Source organism: Ambystoma mexicanum, chromosome 5q, assembly GCF_040938575.1.
Source record: "Ambystoma mexicanum isolate Mex_15411 chromosome 5q, UKY_AmexF1_1, whole genome shotgun sequence".
NCBI lineage: Eukaryota > Metazoa > Chordata > Amphibia > Caudata > Ambystomatidae > Ambystoma > Ambystoma mexicanum.
In genome coordinates, this window is record NC_090933.1 from 523788978 (window position 1) to 523816234 (window position 27257).

At 46.1% G+C, this 27257-nt stretch overlaps 1 protein-coding gene across 1 annotated transcript in view; it reads right to left on the reverse strand.

The window, feature by feature from the left end:
- The window catches only part of PRKDC (protein kinase, DNA-activated, catalytic subunit), a 3362625-nt gene that overhangs the window by 1070789 nt on the left and 2264579 nt on the right, over positions 1-27257 (reverse strand). Inside the window, exons 61-62 of the mRNA XM_069621025.1 lie at positions 16556-16687; positions 15979-16158 (exon numbers count right to left, since the gene is read on the reverse strand). Of these exons, the coding sequence (XP_069477126.1) occupies positions 15979-16158; positions 16556-16687 (312 nt within the window). The remainder of the gene's footprint in view (positions 1-15978; positions 16159-16555; positions 16688-27257) is intronic.

The following is a 27257-nucleotide window of genomic DNA, read 5'->3' on the forward strand; positions in this document are numbered from 1 at the left end:
GGGCAGCGCACTCTTTAATGCTTACAAAGCAATATTTCTATACGAGAGAAAACAAGGCCAATAGGCTACTGCCGGCAAAACTGAAAAAACAAGCCAGACGCAATCATATAGAAAAGTTGCGGGATGCTAATGGGAAGTGTGCGTCTACGGAGGAAGGTAAACTCCGAATCATGGAAGACTTCTTCAGAGAGCACGCTTCCTCTCACCACGTAGATCTGACCACGACCCAAGAGTTTATACTTAGTTTGCATTTACCCCAGATTGCCCAACACATCGAGTCCCGCAGGAGGAAACCATCTCGCCCCAAGAGGTCGAGTTTGCAATCCATTCCCTCCCCCTCGGGAAGGACCCCGGCCCGGACGGGATTACAAATAAATTCTATAAAACCTTCAGCTCAGACCTGATACCTCACCTGAATAAACTCTTCAATTCCTTTTGGTCTGCTGGGTCCGTCACGCAGTCCATGGCAGAATAGGTCACTACACTGATTCTGAAGCCAGGCAAATATCCCATGAAATGTACATCCTACTGCCCCATCGCATTGCTTAAAACAGATGCAAAACTCTTCAGCAAAATTTTAGCACAAGGTCTGGGGGACGTCCTCCCGACACTAATAGATATGGATCAGACGGGCTCCATTCAAAATCGATCACCACACGACAATATTCGCCGCGTCATTGACCTAGTCGCACTGGCCCCTCAAATCCCAGGTAAGCTGTCAGTACTGTCTCTAGACGCCCACAGGGCCTTTAATAGCATGTCTTGGAACTACTTGTAAGTAGTCCGAAGGGGATTTGGCTTTGGCCCCTGGTTCTCCAAGTTAATCCTCTCAAATGTCCAAATCCTGACAACTTGCATCAGGGTTATCTCGTAATGGTCTCTCCCTATAGCTCTGGGTAAAGGGACTAGAGAGGGGTGTCTCCTATCCCCCCCTGGTATTTGCCTTAGCAATGGAGCCTCTGGCCCAGCGGATCCGCCTCCACCCAAATATCCAGGGCTTCAACTATGGGACCCAATGTCACAAAGTGGCCCTATACACAGATGATCTGCTTTGTTTTTTAAATAACACACTTAGTTCCCCAACCATAGACGCCTCCACAGGGTGGTCGAGTGGGGTTGTAGTGATGACAGCGAAATGGCGATAGTGGCATTGGACGCGGTTAAAGCTTTCGACTCTGTTCGGTGGCCTTGGCTGCTGGCGGCTCTGAGATGGTACGGGATGGGACCAGGTTACGTTAGGTGGGTCGAGATGTTATACAGTGCACCACTAGCCAGGGTCCGCACGGGTGCAGTGGTGTCAGAGAGATGGCAGTTGTGCAGAGGCACTAGGCAGGGGTGCCCCTGGTCCCCAATGTTGTACATCCTGGCCCTAGAACCCTTAGCGATTTACCTCCGGCAGCAATATGACCCGGTCGGCATCGATGTAGGAGGAGAGTGTCACCTTATTTCCCTGTATGCAGATGATATGCTGCTATACCTAAGATACCCAGAAGAAAATTTGCAGTTTGTCTTAGAGGTGATGGGGAGGTATGCCTGGTTGTCCGGTATAGCGGTAAACCCCCAGAAATCCATTCTATTTCCGCTAGGGGGCTATGTGGGGACTCCGGTGGACAGGTTGCCAGTGTTGCAGATCCCGTGGGCGAGGAGATCCTTTAGATACTTGGGAATTGACGTGTATCACACGACTGTGGAAGAGCACAAGCATAACACTGAACTTGCTGTGGGGAAGATCGAGAAATGCATGAGGTTCTGGGAAAGATTGCCACTAGCGATGATGGGCCGGGGAGCTATGCTTAAAATGGTGGTACTGCCCAGGCTTCTGCATTATTTTAACAACATCCCTTACATGATTCCTGGGAAGTTTTTTGTGAGGCTACATAGTGTTTGCAGAGAATTCCTGTGGCACGGCACGCGCAACAGAGTTGCACTGTGGAAGCTGCAGAACTTCTACGAGAAGGGCGGAGTCAAACTGCCGAACTTCGAGGCCTATTATGTGGCAGCGCAGCTACAATATGTGTCCAGGTGGCTCTCTGACGACGAGACCCCTGAACACAGGCTGTTTGGGAGGGATTGCTCCCCTTTTTATCTGCGAGAGGTGATCTGGGTGACTAATGCATGCATGAGGGGGCGGCCTAGAATGCTAGCTTTGGGACGGAACATGTGGAAACGGGCCTGCCGGATGATGGGTAACCCTTTGCCGTGTGTGTCGCAGTTCCCATTGGTTGCACTGGCGAAGGGAGATGGACAGCTCAGAGTAATCATCCGGATATACTGGGAGTCAGTGGGGTTGGTCACCATGGGAGATATTTGGCAGGATGGGACCATCTTGGAGTTCGAAGAATTAGAGGCAGGGTCGGGATTGCACAGGGGTCAATATATGACATATCACAGGATAGTGCAGGAGATCCGGAATAGGTGGCCCGAAACTACCCTGGCCGATGAACCGGACGCCACGGTGGAGATACTATATGACACATTGGAGGGCGGGCATGAGGTCTCTAGGTTGTACGAGATGTTGATGACGAAGGTTGGGAGCAATTTAGTGCACTTGAGACTGGAATGGGAAACGGAGATGGGGGCCCCGATGGCAGATGGGTTGTGGGAGCGAGCCCTGGGGTATCATAAAAAAGTATCGAGAAACGCCAGGTTTAAGCAAATACAGCTTTATATAACGCACAGGGCATACATGACCCCCTTGAGAATATCCAAATTTCGGGATGTTGGACGCCAGGCGTGCCCCATGTGTGACGAGGAGAATGCAGACATGATACACATGTTCTGGGCGTGCCCAGTAATTGCAGGCTATTGGGGTGAAGTGGCGCAGAAGCTGGCAGGAAAGGGTGTCACGCTCATAGTGGATTCGGCCTGGGCCTGCTTACTGGGGGGATATCCCAGAGCGCGTAAACTTCGACATGTCGAGAAATTGAAAGATTTGGCTTATGTGCTTGCTAAACGTAGGATTGCCATGGGATGGAAGGAGTGCCATGAGCCACGAATGGAGGTCTGGTGGAGGGATCTCCGGAAATGGGCGGAGGCCGAGACGGCTGTGTGGCAGGATACCAGCATTGCAGGGGAGGAGGGGGAAATGTGCTCCCTTGCGACATGGAAATTGTTGATAGCTGAACTGTTTGGAATGGGGTCGGCTCCAGTTGAATCTGAGAGCGATGACGCCCCCCCGTTCACAGCGGATACCGATGGCGAACACCATACAGGCTCATAGGGGGGAGGGATGGGGATTGCAGTGCTTTTTGTTGTTAAATGTGTTTATTTATGTTCAGTTGTATTGTTGGTTGGTTTATATATAAAATAAAAATATATTTAAAAAAAAAAAAAACACACTTAGTTCCCTCCCATCTTTTATCAATCTAATAACTCAATTCACAGCAATCTCAGGTTTTGCGGTTAACCCAGCTAAATCTGTGGACATGGGTCTGACGGAATCCCCCTCAGCTCTGGCAACTTCAGAGAACATACCGCTTTCGTTGGTCAACTACAGACATCCACTTCTTGGGAATACCGCTGACCCCTAATTATTCTGGGTTATGGAAGGCCAATATCCCGGCCTCTTGAGGGAAGCCGAGGAATGGTTCCAACGGTGGGACTCTCAGGAAATCTCATGGTTGGGCCCCATCTGTGCAGTTAAAATGACCGTCCTTCTGAAGCTTTTGTACAGCTTCTACGCCCTACCGGTGCTCATTCCGTAACGGGATCTACTAGCTCTGCAGAAGGCAGTGGGCCAGTTTGTATGGCAGGGCAAAACACCTCAAATCCCCCGTAAACTTCTTAAGAGGGAAAATGCTGGGCGGTCTAGGGCTTCCCTCGATCCCACGATATTACTGAGCGGGCCAAGTCGCTGCAATGCTGGGTTTGGCGGGAAAAATTGATGCTCCCAAATGGCGAGATATCGATCAAACCGCCGCCCCCTTTCCCCTGGGTTACCTCCCATTTCTTCCTAGGGAAGCGCGTCGGCAACGAGGGGCCATGCTACCTACCACCTTAATGACACTTCAGAGCTGGGACAAAGCCTGCGCGCAAAGGGGGTTCAGTTCGGGTCTGGGCCACCTTTGGCCCATCACCCAAACTCCGGCCATCACTCTGGGCCTTCAGCCTAGTACCTTCCAGCTCTGGACGTCCGACGAACCCCTGAGACTACGAGACCTATACGAAGATCGAGAACCCCTGATTTTAGTAAAATGTAAAGAGAAATTTAAGTTGCCGGAATCTGAAAGATTCCGATGCATACAACTCTGCCATTGGCTGACGAACACAGACACGGCAGACAGCCTCCAAAGCCTCAAAGGGAATAGAACTCAAAATACTTGAAGGACAACAAACTCATAGATTGGCCACATGTTATAGGCTCCTGGAAAGCACCTCGTTGGAAGAGAAACTGACCTATATGGAGGCTTGGGAAAGGGAATTGGGTGTAGAGAACCCGGTGTAGTCATGGCAGATAAAATGGATCAGAGCCCAGAAAAGCTCTCGCTGCACCACTGTGAAAGAGGGAGCACTTAAACTCGGTTTCCGTTGGTACTTTTCCCCACAGCGATTGCATGCGATGAATTCCGCCTATCCTGACACATGCTGGCATGGGTGTGGGGAGCGATGCGACCTAGCTAACATGTGGTGGCACTGCCCGGTCATACAATCATTTTGGCTGAAAGTTTGCTCCATAATTAAAGAGGTAACCGGCGCTTTACTCCCCATGGACCCACGGGTTCTACTACTGGGAGATGTCCCCGATGACAGGTCATTCCCTATGACCGGTACCAGAGCCGATTTGATCTCAATTACTTACAGTAGCTCTGATTACTCGAGTGTTAGGGAGAATTCTCATTCAATGGGCTAATTTCCCTTACCTAGTGAGTCGCTCAGCAGCTTTGCTGGATTTCTGGAGTTATTTGTTTCACATGGTAAGAGTATGAGCTTTTTCCCCCACTCTTACCCATGTTTTGCCATGTGTATTTCATCTGTTTTTGTAATTGTGGGCTCTGGAGTACACCACTTCAGTAGCCCCCTTCTTTTGTGTGTTACACAGCACCTTCAGTGCAGTGACACAGGGTTGTCTTTTAGACTTCCCACCGACTCCATTTCTGGGTTGCTGACTACTGTCCCTCAGAAAAGGGTAAAGTTGCCATTAACTTTACATAGTCATTTAACCACAGATCCAGTACACCCCATCTTACATGGAGTTTTGGAAAGGGTTACTTCTTAGCCCTTTTTATCTGTACCTCCTATAGCCTTGTTTTGCTCTTTTAACATTTAAACTTGGCTGGTGTCAGTGGTATCTACCATAACTTTTCTACCGCGTTTATACTATATAAACATGGTATTGTTTTAGGCTATTATATTAGCCCCGAACATAAACCCGCTTGACCAAATTCTTTTTCTTTTGGCTCCGGTCGGGTTTATTCGCCATTTCATTTTGTTAAAGTCCTTCTTGTGTTTTACTTTGCGCGGCAAACCAGGTTTGCCTTCTTTGTTCACCGTCTTTTGGCGGGCTTCTTCCGAGAAGCCCCCCTCTAGGCGCCTGGGTGGGCTGAATTTGAGGGAGGGGTGTAGTCACCCCCTTCACAGGGTATCATAGGAAACCCAAGTCGCACTTTGCCATGATTGGCTGAGGTGGTTGTCCGGGCTGGACAACCCCCCTGCTGCGTGATTGACAGCCAGGCTGTGTGAATGGGGGATTTTCGCATAAAAGGCAGGACTCTTGGGCTGGAAGTCAGAGTCGCCACTGGAACTACAAGGAACCGAAGAGAAGCAGATAAGAAGACGGCTGCTGCAACTATCCCGTCCCGGTGAAGCCCTGCTGCAGTCCTGAGCCATCTACCCTTCGACGACCAGAGAAGATCCAGTCCGGAGTCTTCTTCCCCTGAGACTGGTGGGCTCAACCAGCTCATCTTCCACAGCCAGAGGATCCTCTTCTTGGTCGAAATCACTGCACACTGCTGTAGTGGTCTGGATAGCCATCTGAAGAGCCTCTCCTGTCTTTTTAAGGAGCGCACCTTTTATTCACCGTCGCTGCTGCTGGCTTCATCCCTCCGTAGTACAGACCCCCTCCAGACGTCGTCCTTCTTGTCGAAGCTCCAGGAACCGTGGGTCTGCAGAAAACTAGCAGGAACAACTGCCGTGGCACCAGCTTCTTCCTTGAATAAGGTACCGTGTTCTGCTTTGAGGAGCTAGGGTGAATCCCTTTTCTCCTACAAGGCTTGCCCTTATCTTCCCACCTTATAAGTTTTGCTTCCTCTATTGACAATATCTAAGTACTCCTGGCAACGTTGAATCTTGAACTGTCTGACTGTGTGATCCTCGACAACAGGAACCCGGTTCCACTTGACAGTGGCTTTGGCCTATTGACTCTTAAATTCCTGCCAACTAGTGTTCTCTGATTCTGTCTGCCATGACAAAAGTATTGCCTATGATTTTTTTGCCCCCAACTCTCTCTGGTTAACTCAGGTGCCAAGTGTGTTTTTGTCCCGGTAACATTTCTTGTCACGGATACGCGTATCTTTAGTAAGACCGAACTGTCATTACTGTCAAAAAGTGATCGCATATGTATTCCCGGTAACGTCTTTTGTTTCACAACACTGGTCCGTTAAAACATAGGGTACTTACCTTGAGTTATACTGTACCAAGTGAATTGGTTGGTTGTAGTGTATTTTATGTGTGGTTTTTAATTAATAGAAGTGTTGTGTTTATAACAAATGGTTTAAAAATAAATGTACTTATATTTTTTACCTGAAACCTTGAGTCAGTGTTTGCTTGAGTCACAGTAATTGTGGTCCCTTTGTGTAATCTCTGCTACTGCTCATCTACTCTTGAGATAAGGCTGGCTACTCCGCTACTGCTACCACTTTAACATAGTAGTACAGGCTTGTACCAAAGGTGAACTTGTATTACCACTTGTAGTCTTAATTGTGTGTAGTGGTCCCTAAGGGCACTGCACAGGATTCTGCCTAACATCGAGCACACTTCTGGAAAGATGTCAAGGGTCCGTATATGTCCTACTGGTGGGTGAAGGTTTGAGAGCTGCTGGGGATGGAGAAGCTCACAGCAACGGCAGAAGGGAAATTGCCTAAGTTCACACTCATATGGGGGCCATTTTGGATTATGTGACAGACAAGGAGCACATGTTTTTTCAGCTGCTACTCCTGAAACACCTTATGAAACCATGATTGCTACCACTGTGTTTTTTTTCTCTCCTTTTTCTTTCTTCTTCTTCACTTTATCTCTGTTCTCCCCTTTTACTCCCTAACTGGTACCTATCGTTCAAGATTTCAATAAAAAAAAAATACATGTTAAAAATCAACTCCTTTATCAACTTCCCAAAAGTTTGAACACTCTCAATTAACCAATCAGATTAAGTTAACCGATTATAAAACAAAAAAGAGCATTATGGACTCCAAGCCGCATAATGCCCATAGTACTAGGAAGGGGGACTCATAGTTGATGAAGTGTCATGAGCAGTTTAGTTGTTGGGAGAGAAGACACCTGAGCAGGACTTCTGAAAATATAAATGGACTTCAGGTGCAGAGGCAGGAAGAAGCAGAGGTGTAGTCGTGGAAGCAGCAGAACGCTGTGTGGGAGATGCGGTAGATGCTGGGGAAACGGGCACATGCAGAGAATGCGCAGCAGGAAGCAGTGCTGAAGCAAGCCACACGGTGTGGGAGAGAAGCTCCCGCCATGCCGTGAACTGCTCTGGTACCAAGGTCGCAGCAGAGAGCACACAGAGCTACCAGAGCTCCAGTGAAGAACTGTGCACGCAGCGGCAGTTTAACCAGAGTTGGTAGAAGCAGAGGAGGCTCAGAAGAGACCTACAGCAACACCAGCAAGTCAGAAGGAGACGCCAAGGCATACGAGTGAGTTGGCCTGAAGCAGGTGACCTATGGGACGCTCCGAAGGAGACCGCTAGGGAAAAGTAATTATTTTGAATACCCAACAAATTAACTGATGCAAACTGGGTGCAACTCCCCTAATACAGGACACCAATTAGGGGACCAGGGTAACCTGCATTGCCAAAGGCATATAAGAGAGAGATTAAGGCAAAATGGGATTAACTCTCCTAACCAGGGATACCAATTAGGGTACAACTGTAAACCGCATTGCTAAATCAGCAAAAGAGTGATACAAGGGCAAACGGGGTGCAACCCTCCAAAAAAGGGATGCCAATTAGGAGATAATTGTAACCTGCATTGCCAGCAGCCAAGGTTACATAACTAGAAAACAAATACTGCAGAAGCAAAGCCCTTCTTGTATGAAACCAAGGGGGCGGGAACTATAACCTGCATTGTCTTCCGCCAAAAGGGAAGCAAGAAAAGAATGATTCTTTAATGAAATACTAATTTGGGAAGAATTGTAACCCACTCTGTTAAGAGACAAGATATTATAAAGTGAAGTAGTTGTTGGTTCAAATCACCTCATTTATGATTGTGATGTGGAGAGTTTTGGGAAACCACAGAAGTTCACTTGTAGTAGTAGGAGTTTTATCCTGGCAGGCGAGTACATCAGGAAAAGGGCAAACTGTAGTTAGTCCTGGTAGGTGAGTATATCAGGAAAGAAGATGTTTTAAAGTACTCTGGTTGTGGTAAAAATGTGTGGTGGAAGAGAAAGTGTTAATTCCATCACCTTGTCTTGAAAAACTGTTACATTGCAGAAAGTGATTATTGGGCCATCTTGACTAAAGAGGAGGAGGAGGAGTAGAAGAAGGAGAAGAAGAAGAAGAAGCAGAAGCAGAAGGAGAAGGAGAAAGAAAGAGAAAGAGAAAGAAGGAGAAGGAGGAGAAGGAGAAGAAGAAGGAGGAGAAGGAGGAGAAGGAGGAAAAGGAGAAGAATGATGTGCTAACAAGTGCTTAGCCTTTCAGAAAATAACTTTTGCAGTGATTAATGAATTTGCGTTTTGGAGGAAGAGACTTTTGTTTTGCGAAGCAGGAGATTGTGGAAAAGTTCACATTTGCTTTGATTTGTGAACAAGCCTCTAGAAGAGAAATATTCACTTTGCCAAGTAAAAGGGTGTATTGAATGGAAAATACTTTGTATTCTACACTAATTGGAACTTTGTTATTGCACAGAACTTTCGTGAACTTGGGCTTTGCTTTAAATATTCCTGAATTGATCCATGGGAAGGAAATCCAACCCTGGTCAGAAGAATTACTGTTTAAAGATTGATTTCAAATCAATATGTTATTTTGTGGAATTTAAGTTCGCCAAACCAACCTTGTATAATTTTGTTGTTGTGTATATTAGTGTGAGGGTCAGATACGTTTTGGAAACAAGGTCATTTTTCTTTAGCCTTAGTTTGTTAGGCAGGGGCATCCTTCTTAGGTTAGGGAAAGATAGTTGTTTGTCTTACCCCTTTTTATCAGATAAAATGGCAACTTGTCCGTCTCGCATTGAGGCAGGAAAAATCCAAACGCGCACCTCAACCACATGGCGACTTCCTTACAGCAGTGAAAACATGATTTTAATCCACCGAGAAATGCAACTCATTCATCTTGACAGTATCTATAAATGGAAAACAAGAGGTTAAACCTCATCTTATCTTAGAATAACTTTTGCTGTTAGAATGTTGCAGCATTTCTAATCAAATAATCCTCTTACCGTGCACTACAGGCGAAGCAGACCCAAAGTAACTTTACAATATTCGGCAAAGACCGAGTCAGTGCCAGGATTCAATTTAAAAAGTGTATGTGTGTAATTCCTCCTTTCAAAGCGACCTTTCAGAGCATCCAACAGTTAGCACCATATTGAATTGATGAACCCTCCTATGGCGGCCAAGCGATCTAATCCTAACACTGTCCTATGATCTAATAGTTGAACTTAAATAGACCTTGCAGTTAAGCGGATGATAACTAGGTGTAGATAAATGCAAATAATTGCAATGCATTTAGCGGTACCGCATCAATGTTCTGCATAAGTATAACCGTAAACATACACATTTAAACCAGAAATGCAATAGACTGGCATATCTTCCAGCCACAAAGACCTTTTTTTATATCAAGCCGTGTAACTTCTAGTCGGTGTTTATAGGTGAGGATCCTTATTACTTAATAGTGATGTATATGGTAAACCACAAGGTTTGTCTAAGATCAAGTACCACAATATATAAGCGTGTCACAGTTTCATCGCTCTGCCTCCAATGGAGGTTTTACTATTCCAACATGGCGCCCGTGGACAGGGAAGCGTGTTACGAAGAGGCTTAGCGACTGGGCGCATCTCTTTGTGGCAGGAAGGTATGCCGGTCAGTTGCAATGATTGTTTAAATGTATATGTCCATGGTTGCACTTATGCAGAATGTTGATGCTGTACTGTTAAATGCATTGAAAATATTTGCATTCATCTACATCTAGCCTTGTAGCTAGCAGTCGGTGTCCATAAATTAGGACTTCGATTTTGTACAATGTTAAAATTAGTTTTTCCGCTAAACAACAAGGTTTATTTAAGTTCAAGTATTAGATCATAGTAGAGCAGTATGGTTAGATTGCTTGACCGAAGACTTATTGTTATAAAATTATTCCTATGGCTAAGTCCCTATCGGTAACTACTTCACCCTGTGTTTTTGTACCTAATTCAATAAATGTTTGGTCAAACCAGCCCTAGCATACGCTGGTGTGACGCCTACAACCGGGGTGTAGAGGTACTCACCCTTTCCTCACTCACTGCTTTCCTGTGTCTAAAAGATCAAGTGTGCACCTATTGGTGGTCGGTTCACAGCTTTAATCTTACCGCCTCCAATCTGTGTGTCTTATTATTACTAATTATTTGACCCATTGGTCGGATAATGGTTTAAAAAAGTATATATCTAACAATGGGTATACTTTCTACTAGGTTAAATTAAAATTATGTTATCTTAATCGAGCCCTTTTATCAAAGTATAGTGGGTATCGGGGTTTGGGTCATCGGCCCCAAACTTCTTGTAATAGTCAACCGGTTTCAGAGGTTCTAATCACTGGCCGCTTTCTTCAGGACAAACAATGCTTTTACTGCATTCTGTATTAAAAGTGCAATTTCTTTCAGGTTCTCCACCTAGTGGGTACTTGGAGGGTCTCTTTGGGTTTCCAACGGACGTAGTGGGTTGCTTCCCGGGCCCTATAGGGTTAAAAGATGGAAAAAGGGGGTATCATTAGGTCTTTGGGTAATGCTACAAAATTGTTGTCAATTAAGAAAGTTGGGAGTCAACATGTGTCACGGTTTATTCTTACCTGTTTTCACATGTGACTCCCAGATTGCTCATCTGTCACGGGCTTCCTTATAGTTTCTGGATCCTGCTCTCATGGATCCTCTATCCTTTGTGATGCAGTCATGTGTTTCTCTCTTGAATGGTATCTGGGGGTTGATTGGCTAGATGTTACTACCATGGTTCCAATCTCAGTGCAATATTTATTTAGCTACGGCTCGTAAGTAATAGGAAAATCTCCATTACCTGCTGCTTGCAAGCAGCCTTGTGCCATCTATGGGTTTTCTCCGTTGCGTGCGCTTGTCGCCTTGTAAATTCCAGTCTTCTTCGCGCTTGGGTACATGATTTTCCTACAAGAGAAACCCCAACTCGTCATTTCTCTAGATTCGATAGTGAGATGTCCTCGTGTGTTTAGTGCACAGCATGTAATACATCATGTTCCAATACTGATATCTTCAGTTAGGGTATTCGCTCATGTCTAGCACCTTAATCACCACCCCCATCGTTTCAGATCTATGCTAGATGGCCGCGAGCGTTGCGCTGTTTTATCTTACCTTATTTTCATTTAGACAGCGTTCCGCATTCTGGTGTGTCAATATCGGTCACATCCGCCATCTTGTTTCTACCCGTATTTACGTGGGTATAATCATGTGACCGAGTAAGTGTGTCTATGGCACACATATTCCCGTGATCTTACTTATTTTGAAACAAAGTATTCCCAGATCGTTGTATGTGGCAATAGATTCGAGTTAGCCATTCTGTTGTTATACATATTATTGCTATTAATTCATCAAAGCTAAAGTTTGAATCTTGAAACTGCAATTACTCCTAGGGGATCATGGGAGTTGTGGTTTCTTATGTGCTGGTTGAGGACGGTTTTTTCAAACCTGCTCGATGTTCCGCAATTACGTGTTATTCCGGGAGTATTATATCAATTCGCCCCGGGTCAAGATGCGACTGACCTATGGTTTACGGGTTTTCATGAGGAATCATGGGACAAGTAGTTTCTGCATTTCTGTTCTTCAAAAAAAAAGAGAATAATTATGTAGGGAACGGATATGCTGAGGGGACCGCAAGTAATGCAACTATGGAGAATCGTTCTCCATCCTCAAAATCCACAGTTTCTGATAATTCTAGGTGATACTGTATTTCGATTTCGGAGTGTCCCTTCATCATGTAGTGTTTCACTAGTGGGGCCATGCGTCGTTTGGACCTAATGTTGGAGCTATGTTCGCATATCCGAGTTTTCATAGCCCTCGTTGTCATTCCAATATATCTGTTGTTGCATGGGCATTGGATAAGGTAAACTACATTGGTGGTATTGCAATTGGTGAAAGTCCACTGTTCCCATGGGTATTTCCAGCCTATGTCAAGTGAGGTGGGGCGTTTGGTTAGTTGGCATACCGAGCAGTTCCCACATGGTGCATGCCCTAGCACCCTTGATCTATTCCAGAGTGTGGATGTTTCTGTTGTTTTCTTTGTTTCTTTATATGTATGCACTAGGCAGTCTCTCTGATTTTTTTCTTCTTTTGATTGAAAAAAAGAGGCGTGGGTAAGCTATTGTCTTCTGCGTTCAATATATGCCATGCATTTTTGATTTCTTTTTTCAGGCGATTCATCACTGGTGAGTGGCTGAAGACGGCTGTGATGATGTCTTCTCCTCTCTCTTTCTTCCCATGTTGTGTGGGGGAATCTCCCTTGGTATATTTCCAGAAACTATAAGGAAGCCTGTGACAGATGAGCAATCTGGGAGTCACATGTGAAAACAGGTAAGAATAAACCATGACACATGTTGACTCCCAACTCCCTTAATTCACTACAATTTAGTAGCATTACCCAAAGACTGATGATGCCCCCCCCTTTTTCCATCTTTTAAGCCTATAGGGCCCGGGAAGCAACCCACTACGCCTGTTGGAAACCCGAAGAGACCCTCCAAGTACCCACTAGGTGGAGAACCTGAAAGAAATTGCACTTTTAATACAGAATGCAGTAAAAGCATTATTTGTCCTGAAGAAAGCGGCCAGTTATTAGAACTGCTGAAACCGGTTGACTATTACAGGAAGTTTGGGGCCGATGACCCAAACTCCGATACCCACTATACTTTGATAAACTGGCTTGATTAAGATATCATTTTAATTTAAGCTAGTAGAGAGCATACCCATTGTTAGATATATACTTTTTTAAACCATTATCCAACCAATGGGTCGAATAATTAGTAATAATAAGACACACAGATTGGAGGCGGTAAGATTAAAGCTGAGAACCGACCACCAATAGGTGCGCACTTGATCTTTTAGACACAGGAAAGCAGTGAGTGAGGAAAGGGCGAGTACCTCTACACCCCGGTTATAGGCGTCACACCAGCGTATGCTAGGGCTGGTTTGACCAAACCTTTGGTGAATTAGGTACAAAAACACAGGGTGAAGTAGATATCGATAGGGACTTAGCCATAGGAATAATTTTATAACAATTAAGTCTAATGTCTATATTGTGCTACAGATGTAAGGGTACAGACAGGAGGTAGAAGCCCCTTGACTCTAACTGTATTGACCTAGATTGCTTGGCCTCCATAGGAGGGTTTATCATTTCAAAATGGCGCCGACAGTTGAATGCTCTGGAAGGTCGCTTTGATAGGAGGAATTGCACATGTGAGCTTTTTAAATTGAATTCTGACACTGACCCAGCGTTTGCCGACTATTGGAAAGTTACTTTGTGTCTGCTTCATGTGGAGTGTGCGGTAAGAGGATTATTTGATTGGAAATGCTGCAACATACGGACAGCAAAAGGTTTTCTCAGATATGAGGAGGTTTAACCTCCTGTTTTTCGTTTATAGGTACTATCAAGATGAATGAGTTGCATTTGTCGGTGGACCTAATTCATTTGTTCGCCACTGTAAGGAAGTAAAAATGCGGTTAAGGTGCATGTTTGGCTTTTTCCTGCCTCAATGGGATATATGTGTAGTAGTAATTTATTTTGGGACACAACTACTAGAGGTTTCTTACCTTCTTACCCTGGTTATGCAGTGTGTCGTTGCAGGTGATGTTGTTCCTGCAATGCAAGTAAAAAATTATGATGGAGAAGTTTAAATAAGAGGCACCTTTTTCAGCCCTCCAAAAAGTTATTGAGGAGCATGAACGGGAATGACTAATGAAATACTTGCCAGGATTATTTTAACATGTATGGTTTTCTGTGTTTATGTTTTTGTTTGTGTGCTGTGTTAGAGCCAAGTCGGAGCAACAGACACATTTCAAGACGTAGATGCACATTGGAAGAAGCTATTGTGGAATTAATTTGTGGGAATACTTTAGGTCTTGACGAAGATGGGTATCAATGCACTTGTTGTTCAATGACTGATCCGTTGAAACTAGAAATAGGGAATTGGTAAATAAGAATACTGAGATTCAATGAGGAGCGTGAAGAATTTATGTGCGCCTCTTAACACCCTCTACTAGACCATGCTATTGCTACTGTGACGAGTGTCACAGTCAGGGATCAAAACATAATTTGCATTTATTGTGTAGAGTATGCAATTTTGTATTGTTCTTGTCTATAATGTATGCACTTTAAGAGCCCCACTTTTTTGTATAGATCCATTGGGTCAATGCTATTATAGCCTGATTCATGGAATTATTTGCATGAAAAATGCAGATTTGCGTGCCTTTCTGCCCAAAAATCCCTGTTTGAGGCATGGGGATTTTCAGGCAGAATAGCGCGCAAATCGCTTCGTTTTTCACGCAAATAATTCCATGAATCAGGCTGATAGTGTCTATATAATTCATGGACTTTATTCGGCCTAATGAACTGAGGGGCAGTTTTTTCTCTATTTGCACAATGAAAGTTAATCCTTACAAAAACATGTTTTGTATGACTTGTGTATATGTTGTGGGAATATGGTATGTTGGCTGCAGTAATTATATTAATAGAATTTGTTTGTCAAAAGGTTTTAAAACATTTTCAACTGATTAAAGTGAACATTTTCTATTGATTAAAATAAAAACATTCTTTTGTTTCCTGGGTATAGCCATCATTTATTCCTTTTCTATCACTAATAATGGATACAGTCCATAAACTTACGTGAATGCGAATTACAGTTTGTCGTGAGACACCATATCTTGTGTTTATATAATTATTCTTCCCTGGTGTCTGCGATGTGAAAAAGGGAATTTACCAATCTACAGATCTTGCACCAGTTTGTCTTTAGGCACATAATAAAAGTAACCAAAAATCGCATGTGTAAAACGTTAGGGTGATACAAAAGTATCCTGTTGCACTGCACTGTAAGGTGCTGTGTGCAATGTAAAAATATAAGAATTCGAAAAGGAAACATTTCCTAGTACTGATAGTCTGAAGGACTATTTCGTTTCCCCAAAACAAATGAGTAAAGGCAAGGAAAGCGAAGCTGAAGGCTTTACTTCGCTTCAAAAAGTCAGGACAGGATCAAAAACAGAGCAAAAAGAATGGGGTTCCATAGGATACTATGGATACTATGGCAGGAAAATTCCCAAAAGAAATTCTTTCCAATATTATATATATATATATATATATATATATATATATATATATATATATATATATATATATATATATTGGGTGCCCAGACCAAGGGAGTGTTGTTAATGAGATTTTTAAAAAAAACATACAAAATGATCTTTTCTAGAAGCTAAACATGTCCTAATAGTGCATAACAAATCGCAATACAAATATTGAAATTTAAAAGGTCCTTTAAAGGAATGAAAATAACTTGTTTAGCTACACAAAAGTTTAAATATACTGATTAACATGCTCATCCTATGTGGAGACCATTACCTGGATGCAGGCTATGAATGGCGGGTAATAGGTTACACTGATGCTCAAGAAGTGATTGAAATTTTGAAGAAGCTTGCATGTGATTTCTCTCATTTCCGACTGATTCTTTATTGTGTGCATCGCTTTTAGGATTCCAGAAAACAGGCTGCTGAAGAGTTGTTTGGCCAGTGTCGGATCTCTCTGCAAAGCGCAACATTTTCAATCAAAAACAGAAACAAGAGTAAATTTTAAGAAACAGTTCTATGATTGAGTATATTCATTTGCATTGACTATGCCCAAAAAGTAGTTAAACTGTGGGCTTTGTAGAAAACCATTATCACAAAGAAGCGATCTATGCTAAAATATGAACTCTGGATATGCAAGGGTTTGTTTTCAGTTACTTGTGAGGATACAGTCTTTATATTGGTGAACTGCAGCTGAGCAGGGAATAGTATGCAATTATCCCAAGTCGTATTAAACCACCACCCCTATGTATACATGCTTATTGACCACCATCTGCAACATATTCAACAGATCAGGATTAATGAAAGTCTGCAATTTCCCCTTGTGCAGTGTGAAGGCTAACAGGCAAACTAACCTGTGCCAGGGCTTGCAGGGGAGCGATAAGACTGCTGTATTCAATCTGGATATCAGGAAGATCTCCATGCCGGTAACGCCTATATAGTGTCACCTGGGCATCTTGCTTAATCTTTAGCTCAGCTGTCATCTCCTAAACGGGAAACAAAATGTATAGAAAACATTTTAAAAGGGTTAAACAAGTTCAAGAACTCTGGTAAGATAAAAGCTTTTGAGTTTTCAAAACACCCTCTCACCTTCAATGAATCTACAATTCAAATACAACATCTAATCTCTCCATACAGTGATTTTTGTCAGAAACACACTACTTTACTTTACATTTGTACCATGCACCAAGGACCCAAAGGCTCACGAGTGCACACAAAACAGAAAACAAAGACAACCCCAGGTGAGAAGGAAAGTAACTACACCCCAGGGACTTCAGAGGAAAGAAGTCAGGAAAAAGACAGTCCTAGCAAAATAGCCGTTTTTTTATTTCTTTTTGAAACGTTCTGTAGAGTTAACTTCCCTTAGATCTGCAGGTAGAGAATTCCAGGCTCTTGGGGCAGCTGTAACAAAGGATCCCTTTAAAACTTTGCTAGTATTGCAGCACAGAGTCATCAATTGATTGGTATGATCACTACTGCTAAAGCAACCTTATTTATAATCTTCTGAAAACAGTGACGTGCCAGCTTTTCAGACTCTATAAAGTAGGGCTTGCCTGCTTATTTGAGGCTATTGCGCTTGTTGACAGAATGGATCAACAAATTACAGAAGGGATAGAGCACCTTTCACATCTTCATCATCAGTTTGGCTCAGAATCAGGTTGGCTGTGACCTAAATAAGTTAACACATGCTGATTAATCAGCCAGACATCACAGAAGGATTGGATGAGTGCTAGTCCAATAGCAAGTGTGCAGGCACTGTGACTACGTCACTGGTGCGGAACAGACTGAAGAAGATCTTGAGGCTTTAGGGGCCAGGGAAAGAAACTTGCCCAATGCATTTATTTATGTATTTCAGTTATATAGAGCCCAGACCCGAATGTATCACAGCGCTTGTACAAGTGTGAGAAACACAATCAAAAGCAGTAGAAAACAGTATACATCATAGAGGTAAAAGTCAGTTTAGGCCTATTTGTTAAAAAGCCAGGTTTTTAGCAGTTTTTTTTAATATCAGGAGTGAATGTTCGTTTCTGATCTGATCTGAGAGAGAGTTCCAGAAGATGGGAGCAGTCACTCGGAAGCTGGAGCCCACTGCTCGCTTACATTGCAATTTGGGGTCAAAAAAGTAAGGATCAGCTTGATGAAGAGTGGATGTAATTCATGAATATGGTATACAATGGAAGCCCTAGAGCACCTCTCTTCGCCACAGCCTGCAATTTCAAGGTGTGATAGTGCTTTGGGGGAAGGGGGTTGAACACTGACCACCAGGTTTGGGGACAGCCAGAACACAGACCGGTTGTGCTGCACGAAAACCTGCTCACATTCCAACCCTTGCTCGCTCAACGCAGGCAGTAGGAAGGAAGGAGATAGGGATGCATGTGAGCTTTGTGAACACACACAGTGGTTCTACCAGAGATACAGGAAGGCATACAATGTTTCAAGGGCGTAAAGAAAGGCCGCGGTCAGTTTGTTTGTAAAAATGTATTACTCCGATGAGGATATAGCCTGTGTTTATTTTTTTTAGAGAACTGGTCTATTGCTGACATGGAAGATAAAGCTTTAGGTCTTTTGTTTTTCAGCAGGGTTTCTTTATTGCTCTCGATGTGTAAATCATAACCCAAATATCTGTAATTAGTCACCCTGTCAATCAAACCCAGACTATTACTAATGGTAATAGTCCTCTTACATATTCCTCTTCTCAAACCTGCCTTGTGACCGACCGATATTGTTAAATCTTTTAGAAAGTAGAAATCAAATTTGTAATGAAGAAAAGGTTAAGAAAACACACTTTATCCTTAGGGACTTCAAGTCCAATAATTCCCTCAGTACTGGCACGAGGAAGACGGATACAGCGGAACAAAGATACAGGTGTGGTCAGCTGATTAGTACAAATGACTTACACCCATTAGGTGCAGGTATGGCGGAAGCATTATTGCAGAAGGCAGTGCGGGCCGTGCATGCAGTGGTTGGAAGAGGTAGAGAAGCAAGAAGACACCCGGGACCAGGTCGAGTCTTTAGTCTTGTTGAGTCTTTAAACTACAGAGGTCGCACAGCAGGAAGCGTAGACAAGAAAAGTTTATCCCCGCAAAACTATGTTGTGCAGAGGCTGTGCAGTGGGAAGCAGACGTGGTGCGAGTAGACGAGAGGTCTCAGGTGGCTGGGTTGCACCGGAGACTCTCGAGAGTCAGAGCGACTCCAAACCAGTGTTGCAGAAGCGTCAGCGACCAAAGAGAGAGGGTGTGCTTGGTCATGAGAAGTAACGTGTCCAGCAGTCCTGTGAACACTAAGCAGAGCACCTGGAAGCGACTTACCCGGTGAGTGTGAGAGGGACGAGTGACTCCGGGGTGCTCCAGTGCAGGTCGTGTGTTACGTGCAGGTAGGATCACTCATGAGTGAGAGAAAAGCAGGCTAATAATCGTTACGAATACCAAACTGTTAGAAAACGTACAAAAGCAAGCAAATAAGCGTTACGAATACCGAACTATTGAAAACTTACAAAAACAAGCTAATCAGCATTACGAATACTGAACTATTGAACATGCACAAAAGTGACTGATGTTAAATCTGCAAAACACTAGAAATGAATGTGTGAGTTTGAGCAAATACCAACAGCTGGTGGGGAGGCCATATTAGAATTCCAGGCATACCACCAATTCCCAAGCCAAGAGACATTGAACAACAGGCAATATCAGTCTACCAGAAGTTGCCAAAGACAAGAAGGGTATGTTAAAATGTGGTAGGGTTGTCAAGGTTGTGACAACCCTACCACAGGGAGATGAGCATTGTTTTTAGATAAATCCTAGCATGGATCAGTGTGAATGTTCTATTCCATAAAAGCTGCTAACACAATGATACCAAAGAAGAATATTGAAGAAGTTGTTAAGTCAATATTTTGGTACTGAGGGAGAAGGGGAAGAAAGGTGGCAAACAGGCTGTTCTTCTGGAAGAAGCTATCCAGTGTGAGATGAGCATTGTTTGTGGAAAGGTCCTAGTATGGACCAATGTGTGTTTTGGAGTTGAAGTAGTAGACGAGCAGGCGAGTGTACCTGTAGGGCAAGAAGTGATTGTCCAGAAGAAACCTGGTGAAAGGGTAGACCAGGTAGTAGAAGGTACAAGTGCTAAAGAGTTGTACTACAGAAAACAAGTTGAGTTGTGACATTTGGGGAAGAAATGTGAAAGCTGGTTGAAGAAGAGTTACAATTCAAAACTATTTGTTGTTGGCAAAATTTTGAAAGCATTCTTATTCCAGGAGGAGTGAGAACTTATGACTATTCTTTCAAGAGACTTTATTGAAGCAACATAACCTTGTATCTTTAAGTACAAGACCTTAAGATTGTCTCCGTGCGTAGGTGTTCCTGCTGCCACCGCCAGTACCTTGGTGAATACCCTTGGAGCCAAGGCTATCCCGAAGGGCAGTACCTTGAACTGGTAGTGCCGACTGTCCACCTTGAAGAGCAAATACTTTCTGTGCGCTGGGAACATAGAAACATGAAAATATGCATCTTTCATGTCCAATGTTGCCATGTAATCCCCCTTTTTTAGGAGGGGGGATTACCTCCTGGGGAGTAGTCATGCGAAATTTTTGGGGCTTGACATACTTGTTTGCAGGTCGTAAGTCCAATACTGGGCGCATTGTCAAATCTTTTTTTGGCACAAGGAAGTAAGTTGAATAAATACCCTTGTTTACCTGGTGTCCCGGGACGAGTTCTATCGCGTCCTTTGCTAGAAGATTGGCGATCTCCTCGAGGAGGATCTTCTGGTGGTCCAAAGAATGTATTCTTTGTCGTGGAGGGTGGTTTTGGGGACGCTCTAACAGGTCTATGCAGTATCCTGTGGACACTGTGGACAGCAGCCATCTGTCTGAAGTGACCCCTTCCCAAGCTTGGGTGAAGTTGGAAATGCGTCCCCCTACTGGGTATGTGTGAGAAGGGACCCTGAACGGAACGTCACTGTTTAGGTGGAGGCGTGCCGCCGCCTCTACTGGGGCTGCCTCTACCCTTACCACGCCCTCTCTTATTACCCCTGCCATAACCCTGGGTAGACTGCTGGCTGTTGTTGTTCCATTGTGTACCCTGCCCCTGGGAATAGTTAGACCCTCTTTGGGAATGATGTCCGCGTGGGCGACGAAAATTGCCATTCCTTCTCTGGTTAGGGGGTTTATTGGTTAGTTGGCCTATGGATTTGAGTGTCTCATACTCGTCCTTGGCATTTTTCAGCGCGTCCTCGACTGCCTTTCCAAACAAAAGATCCGGCTCGACCGGTTTGTCTATCAATGAACCCTGGCTTTCGGCTTTGAACCCAGACTGTCGCAACTAAGCATGCCTTTTGATAACAGTACCTTCTGCTATCAATCTGCCGGCGTTATCCACGCATCAAAGGTTGCCTTTATTATGCAACCGGACACGGCTCTTCCTTCCGCCGAAATTCGTGCCAATTGGCTTTTTAAGGGTTCTGGGGCGGAATCTATGAGTGTCGCGACTTTTTCCCACTGGTGGCAGTTGTAACTCGCCAGTAGGGTGGTGGAGTTGGCAATCCTTGCCTGGTAGGCGGAAGTGGAGGCTACTTTCCTGCCCTAGCCATAAGCATCTTGCTCTCCTTGTCGGGAGGAGCTTCCGACGATGACAAGGGTGATCCCGCCCTCTTACGGGTGTTAGTAACTGCCAGAGAGTCCGGTTTCAGATGCCCTCTTATGTACAGTGGGTCTGTTTGGGCTGCCCTGAAAAGCTTCTCAACTCTGGGGTTTACCGCTATAGTGAGATACGGATTAACAAGGGAAGGGTCTATCCTCCTTTGTATAGACTTAAGGATAGGGATGGCCTGGGCAACAGGTCTCCTTTCTCCCACTAACTCCTCGGCAAAATCCCTCTCTTCTTGCGCACCCTGGGTGTCAATGTGGAAGTGTTCTGCCGCTCTGGACAGCACTTCATTCAAAAGAGGCTGGTTATCGACAGGGGAGTCGGTAACCGGGGGTTCTTTATCTACCGGGGAATCTAGCCTGTAGGTTTCTGGGTTGTCCTCCTCCTCCTCTTGGTCCTCGTCATCCCCATAGTAGCCTGTCCCAGTTTGTTTTTCCAACATTCCCACATCTGGATCCTCATAAAGGGATGGATCTCCCTGATATTGAGAATAGGGATATATACTGAAGGGGTCTGAAGTAGGAGCTTCAACCCGGGACTTCTTACTTGGGGGTATAGGATTCCTAGAGCCTGAGGGAGTTGACCCGTCTGGGGTAAAAGAGAGAAAGTGTTCAGGGTTTTTGGCGTAGAAATCTGCCAATGATGACATCCTTGACATGACTGTCTATGTCAGGCCTTTCCCTGTCTTATCTAGAACTAGACCTACTGGTTTGAACAGCGGTCTTTGGGATAACAGAAGACCGAGACTTGTCCATCTGTTCAAGTGGGGTAAAAAGTCTTTGAGGTGTGGAAGTAGGCTGAGACTGCTTCCTCTGTTGTTTTTTACCTTCCCCATGTATGGAATAGTGTTTACCCTGTTTTTTCGCCCCCCCCGGAGTCTTTCGACGCCTGGCGCCGAGGTTCGGGGGTAGTGTCCCTATCTCTGTGTAGTGGAGTTTGGGACCCGGGAGCAGCCGTTGCGCAGCCTGTTGACGCCGACTCCTGGAGTGCGGACTGGGGATAGAGGTCGGTTTCGTCTTCTGACGATCGAACCTCCGTTACCTTGGGGAGCGAGGCACTTCTGGCAACAGTGGATGGTTGCCTGGAGTCATGCGGCGATCTAGATCGAGAGCGCCCAGAGGACACCGAATCGGACCGTTCTGTATGTGCCTCTTTCCAAGTACTCGGCGTGAGGGTCGAGTCTCGGTTGGACTTCATGTGTTTTGTGGAAGTGCTGTGGGTAGCGCTTGTGTCGCCGGGGGTCTTCCCCATAGCCGCCCTACCAGACGACCTTCCGAGGTCGGGGACTTGCACTTGGCTGTCAATTGATGCCACGTTGCCCTCGCCGTCCGAAAGCACGGCGTCTCTGCCATTGCTGAAGGTGCCCTCCGCTGCCATGGCCTTTTGACGCCTGGCGTGGTGGGCCCAACGCTTGATCGAACGGTCCTTGAGTGTTTTCGGTTTGAATCTACTACACGCTCTGCAGTTAGCCTCGGGGTGGTCCCTCGGTAAGCAGAGATTGCACGTGGCTTGCCTGTCAACCCAAGGATACTTGCGGTTGCACTTGGGGCAAAATTGGAAAGGGGTACCCTCCATACGCACCTTGTGGCAGCGGGCTAATAAGTATAGGAATATATAAGAATGTACCTACATACCAAAAGAGTGGAGAGAAAGTCTATCCCCCACTCTCCCTACTTGCAGGGCAGAGGCCAGAGGCCTTCCTAGGCCCGGGCCGAGGCCAGAGGCCTTCCGAGGCCCAAATCCGTCGTGCAGCTCTCGACGGTCGATTCTTTCTCCATGCCGGCGTCGAGTGTGGATGTTCGGTGACTCGACGTTGGGGTGGAGAAATGGGGAAATATAACAATATTTTAGCAAAAGTATGGCTAAAGCCAGGGAACTCCGTGGAATGCTTCCGACCAGTGTGGCGGAAAAAAACAATCTGAGGGTCCTAAACGCGTGAGGTATCATGGGTACAGTGGACATCACACTAGGGATAGTATTACTGGCACGCCCAGTGTCGACACCCATTTTCGAGTTTCGAAAAACAAACTGTAATACTCTGCAGCTTCCCATAGATGTCGGCCTATGCACAGCATGTGATCTAAGCAGATTCAACAAGCCTCAGAAGAACAAGTTACTTTCTTACCTGGTAACGTTCTTTCGATGAGATGGTCCGGCGACGTATTCCATATCTATGACAGGTAATGTCCACAGCTGTGCTGCTTCGGAAAATCTTTGGCGTCTGCGTCCTGCGTCGATGACGTCGATGCGCCGTCCCCGAGGACCTCCTCCGACGGCCGACGTCACGCGATGTGATAAGTAGGAGGCACGACGCCCATAGCCTCAGTTATAGTTTATTCCCAGAACGTATGCCACCAGTTTTCTGCCAGTCAGACACACAAGGCCTTGCGGAACGCAAGCTGCAATCGCAACAGAAATTCTGCAGCGGGGAAGGCAGGGAAGGAGCGATATGGAATATGTCGTCGGACCATCCCATCGAAAGAACGTTACCAGGTAAGAAAGTAACTTGTTCTTCGAGGGGATTGGGTCCTCCGACGTATTCCATATCTATGACAGACTCCCAAAGCAGTACCAAGCAAGGAGGTGGGAAAGAATTTAGAATACAAATTTAGCATGCCCAATCAAATTGCGGAATAGAGAACTGCCTTGACAAAGGCCAGATCTTGCCCTCTGATGGAATCGAGGGAATAGTGACATACAAAATTATGTACAGAAGCCCAGGTGGCTGCATCACAGATGTGACGAATAGGAACTCCCCTCTGCAGGGCAGTAGACGCAGCCACTCCTCTGGTAGAATGGGCCAGCAAGCCAGCCGGAGGGTCCTTACCCGCCAAGCGGTAACACTCGGAGATAGCTAAAATAATCCAACGAGACAAAATCTGTTTCGTCACAGCTTGTCCCAAACGCTTTCCAGCGTAACCAATGAAAAGTTGATCGTCCACTCTGACCCGGGACATGCGCAAAATATAAAAGCTCAACGCTCTCCGAGGATCAAGCCTATGGAGCCTCGCCTCTTCCTTACCAGGATGTGGAGGAGGATAGAACGCCGGAAGAACCACCTTCTGGCTCAAATGAAATTCCGAAACCACCTTCGGAAGAAAAGAAGGACGAACTCTAAGGACAACCCTGTCCTTATGAAACACAGTGAAGGGTGGCTTAACTGAAAGTACCTGTAACTCACTCACTCTGACAGCGGAAGTAACCGCAACCAAAGAGTCAACAGCCTCAAAGGGCAAGAATGTAAAGGCTCAAACGGAGCACCCATAAGAAACTTAAGAACAAGGTTCAAATCCCAACCTGGCACCAAAAAAGGTGACGGAGGGAACACATTAGTGAGCCCTTTCCAAAACTGCGAAATTAAAGGAATCTTAAAATAGGAACACTCTTCAGACGAGCGCTTAAATATGGACAGCGCCGCCAGGTAACCTTTAATGGTCCCCACTTGCAAGCCCCTGTGGGCCAAAGAAAGCAAAAAAGACAAAACCATGGGAATGTCACATTCAAAAGGATCCACATTCTGAACTCTGCACCAGTCGCAGAACTTTCTCCAACGGCAACGGTACAGAGACTTTGTTGCCGGCCGCCTGGCCGAGAGCAACACCTCCATCACGTCTTCAGGGAGGTCCCAATCCTTATACCTCAACCTTTCAGAAGCCAAGCGTGAAGATTGAGGGATCCGACATCTGGATGGAGAACCTGACCCCCCTCCCGTGAGAGCAGATCGTCTCGGTAGGGAAGACGACGTGGAGGGCAGATGGACAAGTCCAGAAGGTCTGGGTACCACGTCCTCCGGGCCCACGCCGGAGCAATGAGGATCATCTGGGAACCGAACCTCCGTAACCTCCGCAGCACTTGCGGGATGACGGGGACTGGAGGAAACGCGTACAGCAGTGGGAATGACCACTCCACCACGAACGCGTCTCCTAAGGCTCCTTTTGGCGGAAATTCCCGCGAGCAAAACCTTTCGCACTTCCGGTTGACACTGGAGGCGAAGAGATCCACTTGAGGGGTCCCCCAAAGGGCGAAGATCTCCAGGAGAATCTCCTGAGCCAGCTCCCACTCGTGAGAGATCGAACTCTGCCTGCTCAGAGCGTCCGCCGTCTCGTTGTCGTCTCCGGCCAGATGAACAGCCGAGATCGAAACTTCCTGCTGGATGGCCCAGAATTCGAGCTGCATCGCCTCCCTGCACAGCGGAAGTGACCCTGCCCCCCCCCTTTTGTTGAGGTAGTGCATGGCCACCGTGTTGTCCGTTAGAATCAGGACACTCTTTCCGCGCACAGTTGGCAGAAAAGCCTTCAGGGCTAGCCTGACGGCCCTCAGCTCCAACAGATTGATATGGAGTCTGGACTCTGACGGAGACCAACAACCGCTGACTGTCAACTCATTGGCATGAGCTCCCCATCCCGTGAGAGATGCGTCTGTCACGATGGTCACCTCCGGCCAGGGCAGCCAAAATGGGGCCCCCTTCATCAGATTGCCCTCGACGGCCCACCACAGAAGGTCCCGGGCTACCGAGGACGGCACCTGAACAGGGTCCGACAGCCTGCCGGAGGACTGAGACCACTGGAGCTTGAGTGCCCACTGCAAAGATCTCATCCGCAGACGAGCCTCTTGCACCAGAAGAATGCAGGATGCCATGAGGCCGAGCAGTCTCATGAATTCAGACGCTGGGAGATTCTAGGCAAACTGAAACTTGTGTACCATCTGCTGAATGTGAAGAGCCCTCACCTGAGGAGGAAAACACTGCCCCAGGGATGTGACGAGCACTGCTCCGATGTACTGGAGCCGCTGCGTTGGTGTCAAATGGGACTTCTTTAAATTGAGGGAGAAGCCCAGCCTGTGAAGGGAGTGGCAGGTGACGGACAGATGATCCAGGACTTGCTCGGGAGAGCTCCCCCTGATCAACCAATCGTCCAGGAAGGGGTAGACGTGAATCCCCCCTTTCCTGAGATGCGCTGCCACCACCACCATGAGCTTGGTGAAAACCCTTAGGGCGGAGGTCAATCCGAACGGCAGGACCCGAAACTGAAAGTGCGAGTCGCCAACCGCGAACCTCAGGCACTTCTTGTGCTTGGGATGGGTCGGCACATGGAAGTAAGCATCCTTGAGGTCGAGAGACACCAACCAGTCCTGAAGTTGAAGGGCCTGGAGGACTTGAGAAAGAGTCACCATCTTGAACTTGTCCTTCCTGAAGAGTTTGTTCAAACCGTGCAAGTCCATGATGGGTCTCAATCCCCCGTCTTTCTTCGAAATCAAAAAATAAGGGGAATACCATCCCTTGTTCCTCTCCGCTACAGGCACCAGTTCTATGGCGCCTTTCTCTAGCAGAGCTTGAATTTCCTGCGCAAGGAGCGGATCCGGACTCTTCAAAGAGAGGTTCCCTGGTGGATTGTCGTGAGGCCTCTGCCGAAAAGGAAGACAGTAGCCGTGGGTTATGATCTCCAGAACCCACACATCCGAAGTAATAGCTTGCCACTCTACAAGATGCTGCGCCAGCCATCCCCCAACCGGCGAACCATGGGACCTGGCCTCATGACTGAGTGGTAGCGGCTGCGGCGTTGCCTGAGGGCAAAGAGGCAACTGCCCGAGCGGCCTTAGCACCTCGAGTGCCTTTGTTTCCACCTCTGGCACTCTTACGATGGCCTCTTTGACTGCTAGATCCCCTCGCTTTTACTGAAGGACGAGTAATAGTGAAAGGAACCTCCCCTTCATTGCTGTCCCCTAGGACGAAAAGGCGGAGGTTGGCGAACTGCAGCGCCCAATGACTTCGCTGCAGCTTTGGAGGTCTGCAACCTCTCAAGGCTCTCGTCAGCCTTGCTGCCAAAAAGGTGTTCACCGTCAAGAGGCATGTTGAGGAGCCGGGACTGCACATCAGGAGCGAACCCAGACTTCCGCAACCACGCAAACCTGCGCATTACTGTGC